Source organism: Microcaecilia unicolor, chromosome 14 (genome assembly GCF_901765095.1).
Source record: "Microcaecilia unicolor chromosome 14, aMicUni1.1, whole genome shotgun sequence".
Lineage (NCBI taxonomy): Eukaryota > Metazoa > Chordata > Amphibia > Gymnophiona > Siphonopidae > Microcaecilia > Microcaecilia unicolor.
The window spans coordinates 13,225,234-13,245,677 of NC_044044.1; the positions used below are offsets into that span (position 1 = coordinate 13,225,234).

The following is a 20,444-nucleotide window of genomic DNA, read 5'->3' on the forward strand; positions in this document are numbered from 1 at the left end:
TCCCCACTAGAGGTATGGGAGGATACACATACAGAAGACCTGTTCCAAAATTGAGGAGGAAGGCATCTTTGAAGGGGTGAACAAACATGTGGATAAAGGCGAGCCAGTTGATATTGTATATCTGGATTTTCAGAAGGCGTTTTACAAAGTACCTCATGAAAGACTCCAGAGGAAATTGGAGAGTCATGGGATAGGAGGTATGTTCTATTTTGGATTAAAAATTGGTTAAAAGATAGAAAACAGAGAGTAGAGTTAAATGGTAAGTATTCTCAATGCAGAGGGGTAATTAGTGGGGTTCCCCAGGGCTCTGTGCTGGGACCGCTGCTTAACACATTTATAGAGATGGGAGTGAGATAATTAAATTTGCTGATGACACGAAGTTATTCAGTGTCGTTAAATCACGGGTGATTGTGAAAAATTACAAGAGGACCTTACGAGACTGGGAGTCTAAATGGCAGATGTTTAATGTGAGCAAGTGCAAAGTGATGCATGTAGGAAAGAGGAACCCGAATTATAGCTACGTCATGCAAGGTTCCATGTTAGGAGTCACGGACCAAGAAGGGGATCTATGTGTCGTCGTTGATGATACGTTGAAACCTTCTGCTCAGTGTGCTGCTGCGGCTAACAAAGCAAATAGAATTTGAACTATTATTAGGAAAGGAATGGAAAACAAAAACGAGGATGTTATAATGCCTTTGTATCGCTCCATGGTGTGACCGCACCTCGAATACTGTGTTCAATTCTGGTCGCAGCATCTCAAAAAAGATCGTGGAATTAGAAAAGGTGCAGAGAAGGGCGAGGAAAGGCTAAAGCAGCTAGGGCTCTTCAGCTTGGAGAAAAGGCGGCTGAGGGGAGATATGATAGAGGTCTATAAAATAATGAGTGGAGTTGAACGGGTAGATGTAAAGCGTCTGTTCACGCTTTCCAAAAATACTAGGACTAGGGGGCATGCAATGAAGCTACAATGTAGGAAATTTAAAACGAATCGGAGAAAACATTTCTTCACTCAACATGTAATTAAACTCTGGAATTCATTGCTAGAGAATGTGGTAAAGGCGGTTAGCTTAGTGGAGTTTAAAAAAGGTTTGAACGGCTTCCTAAAGGAAAAGTCCATAGACCGTTATTAAATGGACTTGGGGAAAATCCACTATTTCTGGGATAAGCAGTATAAAATGTTTTGTACATTTTTGGGATCTTGCCAGGTAATTGTTGCCTGGATTGGCCACTGTTGGAAACAGGATGCTGGGCTCGATGGACCTTTGGTCTTTCCCAGTATGGCAATACTTATGTACTTATGACACTAGTCTGCTGTGGGCCTGAAGTCTGGAACAGAACTGAGGTTGATCTGTGTGACAGAATGATTCACCAAGGGGGTGCCCCACACACGGAAGATCTTGTGAGCTACGCCCATAGTGAGAGATCACTAATGCGGCTGCATTATCCTGCTCAGCTTATCGGCCAGGGTACTGTTTGTGCCCATCAGATAAGTGGCTTGAAGGAACATGCCGTGTTGGCAAACCCAATGCTACATCCAGACTGCCTAACACAGAGGGCGTTATCCGTTGCCCCCCTGCTTGTTGGTGTAATACATTTCAACCTGATTATCTGGAAAGAGTAAACAAGAGATTCACATCTTCCTGTTCCACCCCACTCAGTATTTTATAAGCCTCAATCATATCTCCCCCCAGCCGTCTCTTCCCTAAGTTGAAGAGCCCTAGCAGCTTTAGCCTATCTTCATAGGGAAGTTGTCTCATCCCCTTTATCATTTTTGTCACCCCTCTCTGTACCTTTTCTAATTCTGCTATATCTTTTTTGAGATGCAGTGACCGGAACTGCACACAGTATTTGAGATGCTGTCGCACCATGGAGTGATACAAGGCATTATAACATTGTCAATTTTGTTTTCCATTCCTTTCCTATTAATTCCTAACATTCTATTTGCTTTTTTAGCTGACAATGCACATTGAGCAGAGGGTTTCAACGTATCATCAACATTGGCAGCTGGATTCTTTTCCTAGGTGGTGAACCCTAATGTGGAACCTTGGATCACATAACTATGGTTTACGTTCCTCTTTCCCACTTGCATCACTTTGCACTTGCTCAAATAAAAAGCCATCTGTATGCTCAGTCTTGTAAGGTCCTCTTGCAATTTTTCACAATCCTCTTGCGATTTAATAACTTTGTCATCAGCAAATTTATCTCACTAGTTATTCCGATCTCTAGATCATTTTATAAACATGTTAAAAAGCAATGGTCCCATTACAGACCCATGGGGAACCACACTATCTACCCTGCTCCGTTGAAAATACTTACCATTTAACCCTATTCTACTTTTTAAACCATTTTTAATCCACAATAGGAAATTGCCTCCTATCCTATGACTTTCATGAGGTGCTCTGTCAAATGCCTTATGAAAATTGACCAGCTCACCTTTATCCACATGCTTATTCACCCCTTCAAAGAAATGTAATAGATTGGCAAGGCAAGATTTCCCTTGACTAAATCCATGTTGGTTTTGTCTCATTAATTCATGATTATGTATATGCTCTGTAATTTTGTTCTTATAATAGTCTCTACCATTTTCTCCGGCACCAACATCAGGCTCACCGTTCTATGATTTCCTGGATCAGCTCTGGAATCCTTTTGAAAAACTGGCGTTACATTGGCCACCCTCTAATCTTCCAATATCATGCTTGATTTTAAAGATAAATTCATTTTCAATTCTATCAGTATTCTGGGATGTATACCAGCTGATCCAGGCGATTTGCTAAGGACACTAGGGCCAGGAGATTGTCTGCCCTTGCCTGGGGGAGATAAGCTTCAGACGTCCGTGTGTCTAACAGAGTGCCAATGAACTCCAATTTCTGTACCAGGACAAGGGGGGACTTGGGATAATTGATTACAAACCCCAGTAGCTCCAGCAGTCGAATAGTCATCCGCATGGACTGTAGAGCCCCTGCCTCCGAGGTGCTCTTCACCAGGCAATCGTTGAGATAAGGGAACACATGCACTCCCAGTCTGCGCAGCGATGCTGTGACAACTGCCAGACACTTTGTGAAGACCCTGGGTGCAGATGCGAGGCCAAAGGGCAGTACACAGTACTGAAAGTGCCGAGTTCCCAACCGAAATCGAAGATACTTCCTGTGAGATGGGAGTATCGAGATGCAAGTATAAGCATCCTTTAAATCCAGGGAGCATAGCCAATCGTCTTTCTGAATCATGGGGAGAAGGGTGCCCAAGGAAAGCATCCTGAACTTTTCTCGGACCAGATATTTGTTCAGGCCTCTCAGGTCTAGGATGGGATGCACCCCCCCTGTTTTCTTTTCCACAAGGAAGTACCTGGAAGAGAATTCCAGCCCTTCTTGCCCTGGTGGTAAGGGCTCGACCGCATTGGCGCTGAAAAGGGCGGAGAGTTCCTCTGCAAGTACCTGCCTGTGGTGGGAGCTGAAGGACTGAGCTCCCGGCGGGCAATTTGGCGGAGTGGAGGTCAAATTGAGGGCGTACCCGCACCGCACTATTTGGAGAACCCACTGGTCGGAGGTTACGAGAGGCCACCTTTGATGAAAAAATTTTAACCTCCCCCCCGACCGGCAGGCCATCCGGCACAGGCACTTGTATGGCAGCTATGCTCCCGTGGATCCAGTCAAAAGCCCGTCCCTTGCTTTTGCTGGGGAGGCGCAGGGGCCTGCTTGGTCGCACGCTGTCGACCCGAACGAGCACGCTGTGGTTGAGCCTGGGAAGGCTGTCAGGAAGGAGGATTGTACCTACGCTTGGAGTAAGCGTAAGAAGCAGTCTTCTTTCCCCTGAAAAATCGCCTACCTGAAGAGGTAGGTGCTGAAGGCGCCCGGTGGGAGAGGCTGTCGAGGGCGGTTTCCCGCTGGTGAAGCTATTTGACCAACTGCTCGACCTTCTCACCAAAAATATTATCCCCCCGGCAAGGGACATCCGCCAGCCGCTGCTGGGTCCGATTGTCCAGGTCAGAGGCGCGCAGCCACTATACTTTGGGCAGCGGCCCTGGATGCAACATCACAAGATTTATCAGTGAGAAACCGCTTTTGTTTACCCTTCCAATATACCTGAATAATATTTTTTTTCAGTCCCTTTCTTCCTTTATGTACCTGAGAGATGGGCTGCTCCTGCTATTTTTCAGCCCCATGGTTCTTACTCCAGATCCTGAGGTTTTCAGGCTCTCCTCCCATAAGCTCATTGAATTGCTCTTCTCATGGCTGGCCCATAGGGGGTTGGAGTCCGAACCCCACTGAGAAGTCAGGCCTGCCACAGACGAGTTACCCATGCTCAGACCTCCATGCTGCAGAGAAGAAAAAAAAGCAGAAATCAGATTTACATTTCATCAAATTTTCTTCCCCCTTTACACAAAGCATTCTAAGGAAATTAAAGGCCATATAAAAACATTTATTTTTCTATCAATAGAGCAGACAAAATTTCTTCTTACAAAGCAGAATAACCTATTTGAAGATTTGGATTTAGCTCATGCCTTTTCAGTAGTAGCTCAAGATAAATTTCCCTGTCCCTGGAGGGCTCACAAAATTTGCCTCTAAGGTAATGAATGATTAAGTAACTTGTCCAAGATCACAAGGAATGTCTGCAGGAATTTGAACTCTGGCTCTCAGCCCACTGCTCTAACCATTAGATGGTCACTTCCCTACAAGGAGGATGCTCTCTCTTCACCACCACCAAGAAATGGCAGGCTTCCCCAGTTGGAGCTCATTCTGGGGGGAATTCTACACAATGCATAACACAGAGTTTTACACCCAAATGGTATTCTCCACAAAGTATGCTAATTTTTGGGAGGGATCAAGCAATGGTGGTCAGACATTACAGACAGCAGTGACTATATCAGTTGTGGGTGAAGGAAGATAAAAGAAGCAAGATCCTTCAGGCTGTGACTGCGGGAGTTTTTTTTTCTCCCCTATCAGTTGATGCTACTTAGCACTGCAAGTGCTACCTCCTCCTTCCTCTTCATCAGCAATACTTGTCTGGGCCCCACTGTTCCATTGCTCTTCAGTATGCCACACTCCCCCCTCCCCTGAAGACCTTGATGCTGGCAACTGTTCATCAAACCTTATAGGCCTGTTCTCAGATATTTTCTGGAGAATGTTTTAATACTGCCCTGAGCTGAGGGGTAGGGGTGTGGGAAAAAGGCAGCAGCTGGAAGCTGAGTGTGCAAACTGGAAGGGGGGGGGGGGGGGCAACATGAGAGGCAGACAAACTAGTCAGGAGACAAAGGGAAATAGAGGAGTGCAGGAGAGAACTGGAGGGAAATGACCATGGGGGATGCAAGATGAAGGAAGAATGTGAAACTGCAAAGAAAGCAGAGGAAGGAGAGGGAGAGAAGTTGGGAGTTAGCATGGGAAGGGGCAGGAAAATTGAAGTGCAAATCTGGGAAGGGGCAGGAAAGTGAGCTGGGGGCTTAGCCTAGGGAACAGGTGGTCAAGCCTTAAGGAGTGGGGCAGGTGAGAAGAGAAATTATGATATATATTTTTAAAGTATTCCTGAGGGAATTCTGCAGAAAAAAATTAAAATTCTGTATCTGAGTAAAGCAAAGGTGCTTACCTCCATTTTTAAGTTAGTTAGTGTTTGATATAACACCATTTAACCAATAAACGGAGTGGAGGAGTGGCCTAGTGGTTAGGGTGGTGGACTTTGGTCCTGGGGAACTGAGTTCGATTCCCACTTCAGGCACAGGCAGCTCCTTGTGACTCTGGGCAAGTCACTTAACCTTCCATTGCCCCATGTAAGCCGCATTGAGTGGGAAAACGCGGGGGACAAATGTAACAAAAAAATAAATAAAATAATGATGTGGACTAGAGTACTAGTGCGTTCAGAACATAACGAGACACACATTCATAAACTGTATATGAACGTATGGCACAAAGTGAAGAAACTTACCTGTAGCAGGTATTCACCAAGGACAGCAGGCCTTATATTCTCACAATTGGGACCAGTCTGGAGCAGCAAGCTTTACAAGAGCTTTGTGGAGCGCAAGACAAGATGCACACCAAGCACTGAGAGAGTGCAGCCTAGAGGGGTGGAGTTCGATTCTAGATCCCAAACAGATTATACAACACTGTCTGCTTGAACCAAATGTCACATCGGGTATCCTGCTCAAGGTAGTAATGAGATGTGAATGTGTGGACTGAAGACCATGTCGCAGCCTTGCAAATTATTTCAATGAAGACTGACTGCAAGAGGGCCACCGATGCAGTCATGGCTCTGACATTGAGCCTTGACATGACCCTCCAGGGTCAGCCTAGCCTGGGCACAAGTGAAAGAAATGCAATCTGTCAGCCAATTAGAGATTGTGCTTTTCCCCAATGGTGACCCCAATCTTGTTGGAATAAAAAAAAACAAAAAGCTGGGCAGACTGTATGTGGAGCCTTGTCCGCTCCACATAATAGGCAAATGCTCGCTTGCAAGGTGTGCAAGGTGCTCTCGCCAGGATGGGCATGAGGTCAAGGAAAGAATGCTGGCAAGACAATCAATGGTTCAGGTGGAACTCCGATATCACCTTAGGCAGGAACTTAGGGTGCGTGCAGAGGACTAGCTTGTTGTGATGAAATCCACCACTAGGGCCTGAAGCTCACAGACTCTACGAGATGAAGTAACAGCCACCAAAAATATGACCTTCCAGGTCAAGTACGTCAGATGGCAGGAACTCAGTGGCTTGAAAGGTGCTCTCTTGAGCTGGGTGAGAACGAAACTGAGGTCCCATGACACAGGCGGAGATTTGACGGGGGGCTTTGACAATAGCAAACCTCTCATGAAGCGAACAACTATAGGCTGTCCAGAGATGGGCTTAGCCTTTACACGTTGATAAGCACTAATTGCACTGAGGTGAACCCTTACGGAGTTGGTCTTAAGACCAGACTCTGAGAGGTATAGAAGGTATTCAAGCAGGGTCTGCGTAGGACAGGAAACAGGATCTAAGGCCTTGCCCTCACACCGAAACTGTAAACCTCCTCCATTTAAAACAGTAACATCTCTTAATGGAATTTTTCCTGGAAGCCAGCAAGACCCAGGAGACACCCTCTGAAAGACCCAAGGAAGCAAATTCTAGGCTCTCAACATCCAGGCTGTGAGGGTCAGAGACTGAAGGTTGGGATGCAGAAGAGATCCTTCATTTTGTGTGATGAGTGTCGGGAAAACATTCCAACCTCAACGATTCTTTGAAGGATAACTCCAGAAGAAGGGACCAGATCTGCCAAGGCCAGTAAAGGTGCGATCAGAATCATGGTCTTGCTCGAGTTTCAGCAAAGTCTTCTCCAAAAGAGGAATAGGAAGATAGGCCCTGCAGAAAGCCTGTCCCCCTATGAAGGAGGAAGGCATCCGACACTAGCTTGTCGTGGGTCTGAAGCCTGGAACAGAACTTAGGGACTTTGCACTTCATGTGAGTGGCAAAAAGATCCACTGAAGGATGCCCCACGCTCAGAAGATCTCTCGGGCAACTCCCATGTTGAGAGACCACTCGTGTGGTTGCATAACTCTGCTCAGTCTGTTGGCCAGGCTGTTGTTTTTACCCACCTGATAAGTGGCTAGAAGGAACATGCCATGTTGGCGAGCACAATGCCACATCCGAACGGCCTCCTGACACAGACGGCGTGATCCGGTGCCCCCCTGCTTATAGGTGTAATACATGGCAACCTGATTTTCCATTTGTATGAGCACAACATGGTGAGGCAGCTGATCTCAGATTACAGATCGCTCAATGTTCCAGGAGACTGACCTGGAGATCTGTTTCCTGGGCGGACCAAGCACCGAGTGTGAAGCCCATCTACATGAGCTCCCCAACCTAGGAGAGATTAATCCATTGTCGGCACTTTTTGCAATATGGAATGGAAGTTCCCAGGGTAAAATTGGATCGAATGGTCCACCGCAACAGAGAGCGAACAAGCTGTGAGGACACTCGGATGACATCTTCCAGACCTCCTGTGGCTTGGCACCACTGGAAGGCTAGAGTCCATTTGGCTGATTTCATGTGAAGGTGTGTCATGGGTGTCAAACTATGGATGCCATGTGGCCCAACAACCTCAACATCTGCCGAGCAATGACCTACTGAGAGGCTCGAACCTGAGAAGCCAGTGCAGCTAGAGTGCCTGCTCTCGGCCCCGGGAGAAAACCTCAAACCTTCTGCGTATCAAGAACGACTCCAATGAATTGCAATTGCTAGGTAGGGTGACGATGAGACTTGGGGTAGTTTAAAATGAACCCTAGTAGCTCGAGCACCCGAATAGTCATCCACATGGACTCCCGAGCACCATCCTCCGACATGCTCCTCACCAGCCAATTGTTGAGGTAAGGGAACACATGCACCCCCCAGCCTGCATAGTGACGCTGCGACTACTACTAGGCATTTGGTAAAGACCCTAGGAGCTGACATGAGGCCAAAAGGCAACACACAGTACTGGAAGTGGTGTGTTTCCAGCCAAAACTGAAAATACTTCCAGTGGGCAGGAAGTATCGGGATGTGTGTATATGTGTCCTTTAAGTCCAAAGAGCATAGCCAATCATTTTCCTGAATCATGGGGAAAAGAGTGCCCAGGGAAACCATCCTGAACTTTTCTTTGACCAGGAATTTGTTCAGGGCCCTTAGGTCTAGGATGGGAATTATCCCGTGTCTTCTTTTAAACAAGAAAGTACCTGGAATAGAATCACTACTACTACTTAACATTTCTAGAGCGCTACTAGGGTTACGCAGCGCTGTACAATTTAACAAAGAGAGACAGTCCCTGCTCAAAGAGCTTACAATCTAATAGACAAGTGAACGGTCGGTCCGATAGGGGCAGTCAAATTGGGGCAGTCTGGATTCACTGAACGGTAAGGGTTAGGTGCCGAACGCAACATTGAAGAGGTGGGCTTTAAGCAAAGACTTGAAGACGGGCAGGGAGGGGGCTTGGCGTAAGGGCTCAGGAAGGTTGTTCCAAGCATAGGGTGAGGCGAGGCAGAATAAGCGGAGCCTGGAGTTGGCGGTGGTGGAGAAGGGTACTGAGAGGAGGGATTTATCCTGTGAACGGAGGTTACGGGTGGGAACGTAAGGGGAGATGAGGGTAGAAAGATAGTGAGGGGCAGCAGACTGAGTGCATTTGTAGGTAAGAAGGAGAAGCTTGAATTGAATGCGGTATCTGATCGGAAGCCAGTGAAGTGACCTGAGGAGAGGGCTGATATATGAGTATATCGGTTCTGGCGGAATATGAGACGTGCAGCAGAGTTCTGAACAGATTGAAGGGGGGATAGATGGCTAAGTGGGAGGCCGGTGAGGAGTAAGTTGCAGTAGTCCAGGCGAGAGGTAATGAGAGCGTGGACGAGAGTTCGGGTGGTGTGTTCAGAGAGGAAAGGGCGAATTTTGCTGATGTTAAAGAGGAAGAAGCGACAGGTCTTGGCTATCTGCTGGATATGCGCAGAGAAGGAGAGAGAGGAGTCAAAGATAACTCTGAGGTTGCGGGCAGATGAGACGGGGAGGATGAGGGTGTTATCAACTGAGATAGAAAGTGGAGGAAGAGGAAGAATCCCTGCCCTTCCTCCCCTGGTGGAACAGCTCGACTGCATGGGCTTTTACAAGAGTGGAGAGTTCTTCTGCAGGTACCTGCTCATGCTGCAAGCTGTAGTAATGAGCTCTCAATGGGCAATTTGGAGGTTTCTGTAGCCAATTTAGAGCATATCCAAGACGGACTATTTGGAGAACCCACCGATCAGAGGTTATAAGGGTCCACCTTTCATGGAAAAATTTTAATCTCCCCCGACTGGCAAGTCATCCAGTACGGACACTTTGACAGTGGATACACGCTACTGGAGCCAGTCAAAAGCTTGTCCCTTGCTTTGACTGGGGAGCAGCAAGGGCCTTAGGCAAATGTTGTTGATGAGAACGAGTGTGCTGGGGCTGAGCAGAGTGGGGAGAGGAGGTGGTGTACTTATGCCTCAGAGTAGTAGGCATCCCCCTTCGATGTGCCAAAAGACCTCCTAGAAGAGGAGGCCGATGCAGAAGGTGCCCAGCGGGAGAGAGAAGAGATGGTATCAGTGTGTTTCTTGATCTGGTCAGCGAGCTCCTCCACATATTCTCCAAAATAATTACCCCCCCCCCCAGCATGGGGCATCCATCAACCTCTGATTGGCCCTGAAGTTCAAATCCTGCCAGGAAGTACTGGATTTTCCCCAGTCTCAGATAGGGAGTACAGAGGGTAAACATATCTGCCCTGAGGCCCTGTTCAAGAACTGTGAGCAGTTATTTTCATGAAAGTGTTTAGTTTTAATATTGATCCTTATTCAGTTACCTGTTACTGATTGCTGTTTTTCCACCTCTTTTATATCATCCACTGTGATTATATTTATTTCAGTGATAATAAACCCACTAGTTTATTAGCTCTGATATGTTGGACTGACTAAGAATGCTGGTGGTTTGTGTTTTGGGTCTGTGAGTGCTTTCTAGGAACTGTGGAACCTGGGAATGTGGCCCCAGTGTCCTAGAAATCACTGGGGAATAACTTGAGGGAGACTAACCAAAAGGCAAGTGGGACCCAGTCGGTCGAAGGGTACAAGGTAGAGCAGGTGCAGGTGAGCTTGAGCAATGATGAGAACAGACCCTTTAGGTGGCTGCAGGGTTAACCACAGTTGAGTGCTAGGCGTTTCGTGACAAGAAGCAACTGGCTATTTCCTCATCGGTCAAAAAAGAGAAATTTTTATATTTTACACTGCCTACTTTTATATTTTGCTTTATTAATATTTAATATCCATTCTTGAAAGAATCATCCATAAAATCTTTTCAAAATCAGTTCATAAGGATTTCCAATACAAAAACTTAAGTTGCATCAGAACAGGCAGCCTAGGAGTATCGCTGGCACTGCCAGAGTGAAGAACTGATTTGTAACAGGTACACTGGGGGAAGGGAGGGGAAGAAAGATGGAGAGAGGGAAGTGGAGAAAGAAGGAGAGCCGCTGAACTCAGAGAAAGGGAGGAAAGAGAGATAATGGACCTGGGGGGTGGAGAGAAGGAAGAAAGAAAGAGGTGTTGGACCGGGGGGATAGGAGCAAGAGACAATGTAACCACCAAACAGAAGGCAAAGTTCAATGAATACAGTACAATCTCGATTATCTGACCCATTTTCGAATAACTGAAAAGTCAGAAAAGGAAAACACTGCATAAACCCATCAAACAATGCATGAACAAAGGTACAGAGTTCCCAATTTTGAAAAATTGATCTAACACAATGATTTTTAATAGAAATAAAAATGACGTCATTGAGTGGGAGGGTCTGCCAGATATACCGGATAGTCGGATTGCCAAAAGGTCAGATATAAAGACGTATTAGAAGAGACAGTAATATGAGTCCTCTATTTAAAAAATGATCAGTGTCTGGAATTCTGGCCGTGAAATCCAAAAATATTTAGGAAAAGTGGAGCAGAAACTTAGCTGAGAAACAGTAATGTAATTAGAGGTCACTAATAGAGAGCAGAGTCCATTCTATCAGGAGTTCACCCACTAGAGCGACTACAATTAAGAGGAAATGGGAAGGAAGGTAGGTCAGACATGTCAGAGATCACTCTGACCTAATAACCCAGAAGAGAGCTGAACTGCACAATAATGGCATGCCTGAAAGACATGTAAAGCGAAGATACTTACCTGTAGCAGGTATTCTCCAAAGGCAGCAGCCTGACCATTCTCACAAGTGGGTCGACAATCTGCGTTGGCTCGGGAACTGGCATTTTCCTTAGCAAAGTAAATAAGTCTTTGCTAGAGCCTTCATATCCACATATCAAGGAAACAGACAACTGATACAAATCACCACAAAACCGAACTCAAGGGAGCAATACCAATTAATTCAAATAGGCTACTCCAATGCTAGATCAATAATCGAGAAAACCATAACGATAACCGACTGGATAATGGCAGATCACCTTGACTTCCTTCTCATTAATGAAACTTGGATTCATGACTCCAAAGACCCAATAATCCTAGAGCTCTGCCCACCAGGATACAAAATCACCCATTGGACAAGAGAAGGAAAAAGAGGCGGAGGCATAGCTATAATTTATAAATCCCAATTCATAGTCACAACAACAGCTGAATCTATCCTTCCCCAACTCGAAATAGCCTCAGTCAGAATCAACCACCCCAACCTGCATGATCAACTAAATATAATCTTATTTTATAGACCCCCAGCCAAATGGCAAGATGCCCAGATACACTTCATGGACTTCATATCAAATACCTGCCTGTCTTCCCAAAACATTCTTATAGCAGGAGACATCAACCTTCATCTGGAAGATATTAACATAAACAATGTATATGAATGCAAGGAATTCCTTCAACTATGTGAGTTTATCTTGTTGGGCAGACTGGGTGGACCGTGCAGGTCTTTTTCTGCCGTCATCTACTATGTTACTATGTCTCTAGTACTCTTGGCTCTTCTGAGAGCAGAATCGTGAGGAAGTTGGGCCTTCACCATTCCAGGCTCTCCATGGACTCTGTACTGGGATTTGGATTTTTTGGGGACCACTGGGTTAGAAAGAGGGCACGACCAATTTCGAATAAGTACTTCCCTGAGCGTATTATGCAAGAGGGCCGTTGCAACATCAGCAAGCGGAGAAGGATAATCCAAGACCTCGAGCATCTCGGCCCTTTGCTCATCCACAACCTCCATAGGGAATGGAATGTCCTTAGACATTTCCCGAACAAAAGATGAGAAAGAAAGACTCTCAGGTGGAGACATTCTACTTTCAATTGGCGGAGTAGGATCAGAGGGAACGCCACATGACTCTTCTCCGAAAGTATCTGGGGTCTTCCTCCTCTTCTCACAAGCGCTCATCGGTATCGGACAAAAGCTCCCTAAGAGCAGCCCGAACCTGAGCCTGTCTCGATGTTGAGGATCGACGACCTCATGGGGGGTGTCGAGAAGTTGACCCCTGCCTGGACTCCGGCAAAGCTTCCTCCACCGACGTCGAGGGGGGAATCGACCCGGGTGGCAACCGACGCCGATACCGCAAGAGGTACCGAGGACGGGGACCTCACCACAGGCGATGGTCCAGATGCCACTTCCGCAGTCGGTACAGAAGGCGCAAGCACCCCCAACACCGAGGCAGACTGGCGAAGCAACTCTTCCAGAAGCTCCGGAAGAAGGGCCCTGATGCGCTCGTTGAGAACTTCCATCAGAAAAGGCTGGGGGGGCCGGTGCAGGAGTCGGTGCCAGAATCTGAGGGGGCTTGAGAGCTGGTACCAGGCTTCCAGATGACCGTCGCATCGGCACTTCTTGTATGGAGGGTGAGCTGTCCTCCCGGCGCCGACTCCCTTGGCTCCCCGGAGCTCTCGGTACCGTGCAAGGAAAGATTGATGACAGTGCTTCTTAGCCTTTGCTCGACGCCTGTCATCGAGACTCCTCGGTACCAAAGGGCCTGCATAGCAGAAGGCCTCGAGACGGGTGGAGACCCACTCGATGCCTCGCTGCTCCCGCTGTGTTGTGGTCTTTCGACAGCCATTACCTGCGCTCTAGAAGTCACTCCTTCCCTCGACATCGATGTCGATGCCAACATCAAAGGACCGGACCGATCAGCCAAACGTTTTCCCCGCTGTGCCTCCCAAGACACTTGGGTCCATTTCTTCATCAATGGGCACAGCTTACAAGTAGCTGGCAGATGATCGGGCCCAAGGCTCTGGAGACACCAAGCGTGGGGGTCGGTACCCGAGATGGTCCGATTGCGAGTACAACGCTTGAAGCCGCTGGGAGTGCTCGATGACATGGACGAAAAAACGGCGGCAGCGAAATTAAAGGGCTCGATCGTGCCGAAGAAAAAGGCACAAAAAGGGAAAAAAAAAGACACAGCTCAGTGGCCTAAAAGGCGGCCGCGACGAAAAAGAAGAAAACTAAGAAATTAAAGGGGAAAACGATTTTTTTTAACATTTTTATTTTAACACCTAGTCCTAGATAAGGAAAAGAAAAAGAAACAAAAGGGTAGCATAAATGCTAGCAGGTCTCCTGGCCAAGAACAACGGCAAAAAAATTGTGACTGCCAAGGCGTGGACAAAAAGAAACTGAGTAAGGGCATGCTCACATCGAGAGTGGGAAGTCGTTCGCGCATGCGCATTGTGCTCACCCCGCGTGACGGACGTTTCCAGAGACTTCTTTTTTGCTGTTAAATGTTTGTCGCGGACGACGACCCATTGGTGAGAATTATCAGCCTGCTTGTCCTCGGAGAAAATAAAATACACAAAAGATAAAAGTTTATGACATCAGAGGCAGAGCAGTTGAGCACTGCACAGAGTAAGGCTTGCAGAGTTCATGGACTATATCGGTTATTGTGGTTTATCACAAATTTATTTTGTTTATTGTAGCTGTGCTACCTGTGCACAACAGATCTTTTGTTGAGTTGTTCTGCTGGAACTGGTTTGCACTGTGCTTGCTTGCACTTTAAGGACTGCCCTAATTTAGTTCATAGTTTAGTTTAATTAATATACTATTTAAAAAAGCTACCTACAGTAGAAAATAAATAAGTGTTCATTGGCAAGAATACTAGGGCAAAAGCAATACAGAGGAAGCAGTCTAGGTTACAAAAAGTTAAAACACTGAAGGAGGGTTAGGAGGGAAGGGTGGTTTGAAGGGAGGCCTAAGATGAGTACTTATTTAAGAACTATAATGATTGCTGCTTTTTATGTGTTCTAAGTTTTATAGTTATTTTTGTGTGTTTTCTACATCAACTTGAACATAAAGGCTAAAGACTATTGATTAACAGAACTCTCTTCAAATCACTCATGAGAGAAAGTTTTGTTTTCAAATCCCCATGGCAGAGTGCAAAAAAACTAAACTAAAAAGACAGTGGAACTGCCAAGTGTGGGAAGGGCTGCACATGCTCAGAACTTTACACTTGGTCTGCACTCTGGGAAAATTATTCCATCTTGGTGCCACCAAGTACAACTTATTCAACCCTGCCTGTTGATAGAGAACATTTAAAAATACAACACAGAAAAAGTTAATATTCAAGTGATTATACATTTAATACCATTAAAAATAATAAATGCAGAATTTTAAAATACTGTCATCAGAATTCACTCAGGAAGAGAAAGTCTGATGTTATGCTATACTTCTCAATCATTGTGGAGGAGGGTTCTTCTTTTCAAGGGGACTGTGGCTGATCTGACAGCAGGGAAGGTCACAATCATTTTACTCACCACTCGCTGCTGTGCTCGCTGCTGCTTTTGCAGATGCCGCTCGTTCTCCTCCAGCAGAGCCTTCATAGATAAGTTCTGCTTGGAGAGACTGTTCCAGAGGGGTGGCGAGCTCTGTTGCTGGCTGTGCTGGAGCAACTTCAAAAGCAGCTCCTGCTGCTGGCGACACTGAGAAGAGAAATAAAAAGGGGGACTGAATGAAAGAAGTGAGCACAAAGAATAGGCAGGAGAGTGACAATGAACAAGAGCAGGCACATGGTTAGAGATCAGACAGCATTTCAAAACTAACTACATTCAGGCCCCAAGGAAATAGGCTAGTGTGATTGAAGGAAATAAACTAAAAATGGGTGCAATAGATATAAGTAGGGCAAAAATCTTAAAATGTACAATTATCTGGTTCAAAACCTAGCAGTCTGCCTTCCCCTTCTTCTCCGCACACCATTTGTGTTTCCTCCAAGTGCTCAAGTCCCTCCCTTTCATTACTTTGTAAAGCCTAAATATACTTCTGAACCCTAAAGTCAGAAAACTTAGAGACTGATTATTAACTAGGGATGCAAAAGAACCACATTCTCACTTGTTTTCGCCTGAAAAGCTCCTCTTCCTCCCGCCGTTTTTGCTCCTCCTGTCGGCGCTTCTCTTCTCGACGTTTTCTCTCTTCTTCTTCCCTTTTAGCCCTGAGTTCTGCGTCTCGACGCTCTTGAAGCTGAAACAACAAAGGTTAAGAAAGGGAACTAACCTATGATACCTTACTTCAACTTTACCCTACAAAACAGCAAAGATACTTACCTGTAGCAGTTATTCTCTGAGGGCAGCAGGCTTTATATTCTCACAAGTGGCTGACGTTGATCCACGTTGTCTTGTCTGGTATTTGCCATAGCTAAAAGAGAGCTTTGTGGAGCATGAACCGTGCTCCACCACTCATGGACGTGCCTTCCCGCCCGTCACGCAAACATGGACTCCCCACTTTAATACTATAAGCAAAAAGTAAAGTAAAAAGAACAAAGGAAACAACTGCAAGAGGAGGTGGGACGGACTGTGAGAATATAAAGCCTGTTTTCCTTGGAGAAAGCGAATGCTACATACCTGTAGAAGGTATTCTCCGAGGACAGCAGGCTGATTGTTCTCACTGATGGGTGACGTCCACAGCAGCCCCCTCCAACTGGAAACTTCACTAGCAAAGGCCTTTGCTAGTCCTCGCGCGCCAATGCGCACCGCGCATGTGCGGCCGTCTTCCCGCCCGAACCTGCTCGTGTTCATCAGTCCCATATGTAGCAAGACAAAGAAAAGGGAAGACACAACTCCAAAGGGGAAGCGGGCAGGTTTGTGAAAACAATCAGCCTGCTGTCCTCGGAGAATACCTTCTACAGGTATGTAGCATTCGCTTTCTCCGAGGACAAGCAGGCTGATTGTTCTCACTGATGTGGTATCCCTAGCCCCCAGGCTCACTCAAAACAACAAACATGGTCAATTGGGCCTCGCAACGGCGAGGACATAACTGAGATTGACCTAACAATTTATCCATGTAGCCTGGAACAGAATAAACATGGGCCTAGGGGGGTGGAGTTGGATCCTAAACCCCGAACAGATTCTGAAGCACTGACTGCCCGAACCGACTGACACGTCGGGTATCCTGCTGCAGGCAGTAATGAGATGTGAATGTGTGGACAAATGACCACGTCGCAGCTTTGCAGATCTCTTCAATAGTGGCTGACTTCAAGTGGGCCACTGACGCCGCCATGGCTCTGACATTGTGAGCCGTGACAAGACCCTCAAGAGCCAGCCCAGCCTGGGCGTAAGTGAAGGAAATGCAATCTGCTAGCCAATTGGATATGGTGCGTTTCCCCACAGCCACTCCCCTCCTGTTGGGATCAAAAGAAACAAACAATTGGGCAGACTGTCTGTTGGGCTGTGTCCGCTCCAGATAGAAGGCCAATGATCTTTTGCAGTCCAATGTGTGCAGCTGACGTTCAGCAGGGCAGGAATAAGGACGGGGAAAGAATGTTGGCAAGACAACTGACTGGTTCAGATGGAACTCCGACACTACCTTTGGCAAGAACTTAGGGTGAGTGCGGAGGACTACTCTATTATGATGAAATTTGGTATAAGGAGCATGAGCTACTAGGGCTTGAAGCTCACTGACTCTACGAGCTGAAGTAACTGCCACCAAGAAAATGACTTTCCAGGTCAAGTACTTCAGATGGCATGAATTCAGTGGCTCAAAAGGAGGTTTCATCAGCTGGGTGAGAACGACATTGAGATCCCATGACACTGTAGGAGGCCTGACGGGGGGCTTTGACAAAAGCAAACCTCTCATGAAGCGAACAACTAAAGGCTGTCCTGAGATCGGCTTACCTTCCACACGGTAATGATATGCACTGATTGCGCTAAGGTGAACCCTTACAGAGTTGGTCTTGAGACCAGACTCAGACAAGTGCAGAAGGTATTCAAGCAGGGTCTGTGTAGGACAGGAGCGAGGATCTAAGGCCTTGCTGTCACACCAGACGGCAAACCTCCTCCATAAGAAGAAGTAACTCCTCTTAGTGGAATCTTTTCTGGAAGCAAGACGCGGGAGACACCCTCCGACAGACCCAAAGTCTATGCTCTCAACATCCAGGCCGTGAGAGCCAGACTGGAGGTTGAGATGCAGAAGCGCCCCTTCGTTCTGTGTGATGAGGGTCAGAAAACACTCCAATCTCCACGGTTCTTTGGCGGACAACTCCAGAAGGAGAGGAAACCAGATCTGACGCGGCCAAAAAGGAGCAATCAGGATCATGGTGCCTCGGTCTTGCTTGAGTTTCAACAAATTCTTCCCCACCAGAGGTATGGGAGGATAAGCATACAGCAGGCCGTCCCCCCAATCCAGGAAGAAGGCATCCGATGCCAGTCTGCCGTGGACCTGAAGTCTGGAACAGAACTGAGGGACCTTGTGGTTGGCTCGAGATGCAAAGAGATCTACCAAGGGGGTGCCCCACACCTGGAAGATGTGGCGCACTACTCTGGAGTTGAGCGACCACTCGTGAGGTTGCATAATCCTGCTCAACCTGACGGCCAGACTGTTGCTTACGCCTGCCAGGTATGTGGCTTGGAGCAACATGCCGTAACGGTGAGCCCACAGCCACATGCTGACGGCTTCCTGACACAGGGGGCGAGATCCAGTGCCCCCCTGCTTGTTGATGTAATACATGGCAACCTGGTTGTCTGTCTGAATTTGGATAATTTGGTGGGACAGCCGATCTCTGAAAGCCTTCAGAGCATTCCAGACCGCTCGTAACTCCAGGAGATTGATCTGCAGATCGCGTTCCTGGAGGGACCAGCTTCCCTGGGTGTGAAGCCCATCGACATGAGCTCCCCACCCCAGGAGAGATGCATCCGTAGTCAGCACTTTTTGTGGCTGAGGAATTTGGAAAGGGCGTCCCAGAGTCAAATTGGACCAAATCGTCCACCAATACAGGGATTTGAGAAAACTCGTGGACAGGTGGATCATGTCTTCTAGATACCCAGCATCTTAAAACCTCTGGGAAGCTAGGGTCCATTGAGCAGATCGCATGTGAAGCCGAGCCATGGGAGTCACATGAACTGTGGAGGCCATGTGGCCAAGCAATCTCAACATCTGCTGAGCTGTGATCTGCTGGGACGCTTGTACCCGGGAGACGAGGGACAGCAGGTTGTTGGCTCTTGTCTCCGGAAGATAGGCACGAGCCGTCCGAGAATCCAGCAGAGCTCCTATGAATTCAAGTCTCTGTACTGGGAGAAGATGGGACTTTGGATAATTTATCACAAACCCCAGTAGCTCCAGGAGTCGAATAGTCATCTGCATGGACTGTAGAGCTCCTGCCTCGGATGTGTTCTTTACCAGCCAATCATTGAGATAAGGGAACACATGCACTCCCAGCCTGCGAAGCGCTGCTGCTACTACAGCCAGGCACTTCGTGAACACTCTGGGCGCAGAGGCGAGCCCAAAGGGTAGCACACAGTACTGGAAGTGACGTGTGCCCAGCTGAAATCGCAGATACTGCCTGTGAGCTGGCAATATCGGGATGTGTGTGTAGGCGTCCTTCAAGTCCAGAGAGCATAGCCAATCGTTTTCCTGAATCATGGGAAGAAGGGTGCCCAGGGAAAGCATCCTGAACTTTTCCTTGACCAGATATTTGTTCAGGGCCCTTAGGTCTAGGATGGGACGCATCCCCCCTGTTTTCTTTTCCACAAGGAAGTACCTGGAATAGAATCCCAGCCCTTCTTGCCCGGATGGCATTGGTGCTGAGAAGGGCGGGGAGTTCCTCTGCAAGTACCTGCTTATGCTGGAAGCTGTAGGACTGAGCTCCCGGTGGGCAATTTGGAGGCTTCGAGGCCAAATTGAGGGTGTACCCTTGCCGGACTATTTGAAGAACCCAATGGTTGGAGGTTACAAGAGGCCACCTTTGGTGAAAAACTTTCAACCTCCCCTCGACCGGCAGATCGCCCGGCACGGACACGTTGATGTCGGCTATGCTCTGCTGGAGCCAATCAAAAGCTCGCTCCCTGCTTTTGCTGGGGAGCCGAGGGGCCTTGCTGAGGCGCACGCTGCTGACGAGAGCGAGCGCGCTGGGGCTTAGCCTGGGCCGCACGCTGTCGAGAGGGAGGATTGTACCTACACTTACCAGAAGAGTAGGGAACAGTCCTCCTTCCCCCATAAAAACGTCTACCTGAGGAGGTAGATGCTGAAGGCTGCCGGCGGGAGAATTTGTCGAAAGCGGTGTCCCGCTGGTGGAGCTGCTCTACCACCTGCTTGACTGGCCGTAGACATCTCCCGGACAAAGGCCGCGAAAGACAGACTCTCAGGAGGAGAAAGCTGCCTTTCAGGGGAGGGAGTGGGATCAGAAGGAAGGCCATCAGACTCCTCGTCAGAGAAATATCTGATGTCCTCTTCCTCTTCCCACGAGGCCTCACCATCGGTGTCAGACACAAGTTCACGGACCTGTGTCTGCAACCGTGCCCGGCTCGACTCCGTGGAACCATGGTCACGGTGGGAGCGTCGAGAGGTAGACTCCCTCGCCCGCACCGGCGAAGCTCCCTCCGCCGACGTGGTCGGGGAGCCCTCCTGGGAGGCTACCGCACTCGGTAGATGTTGGAGACCTCACCCCGGACAATGGGCCAGCCGGCGCCTGGCTCGACGGTACTGGAGGCGCAAGCACCCCCGGTACCGGAGGGGTAGGGCGCAACAGCTCCCCCAGGATCTCTGGGAGAACGGCCCGGAGGCTCTCGTGCAGAGCGGCTGTAGAAAAAGACATGGAAGCCGA

At 47.8% G+C, this 20,444-nt stretch overlaps 1 protein-coding gene across 6 annotated transcripts in view; it reads right to left on the reverse strand.

The window, feature by feature from the left end:
- GIGYF1 (GRB10 interacting GYF protein 1) overlaps positions 1-20,444 on the reverse strand; it is a 316,678-nt gene that overhangs the window by 45,955 nt on the left and 250,279 nt on the right. For all 6 annotated transcript variants that reach the window (XR_003939962.1, XM_030186350.1, XM_030186348.1 and 3 more), the window contains exons 19-21: positions 15,743-15,871; positions 15,172-15,336; positions 4,119-4,309 (exon numbers count right to left, since the gene is read on the reverse strand). Coding sequence is in view for 5 of the 6 variants with exons in the window: in XM_030186350.1 (XP_030042210.1) it covers positions 4,119-4,309; positions 15,172-15,336; positions 15,743-15,871 (485 nt within the window). In the remaining variant the exon portion in view is untranslated. The remainder of the gene's footprint in view (positions 1-4,118; positions 4,310-15,171; positions 15,337-15,742; positions 15,872-20,444) is intronic.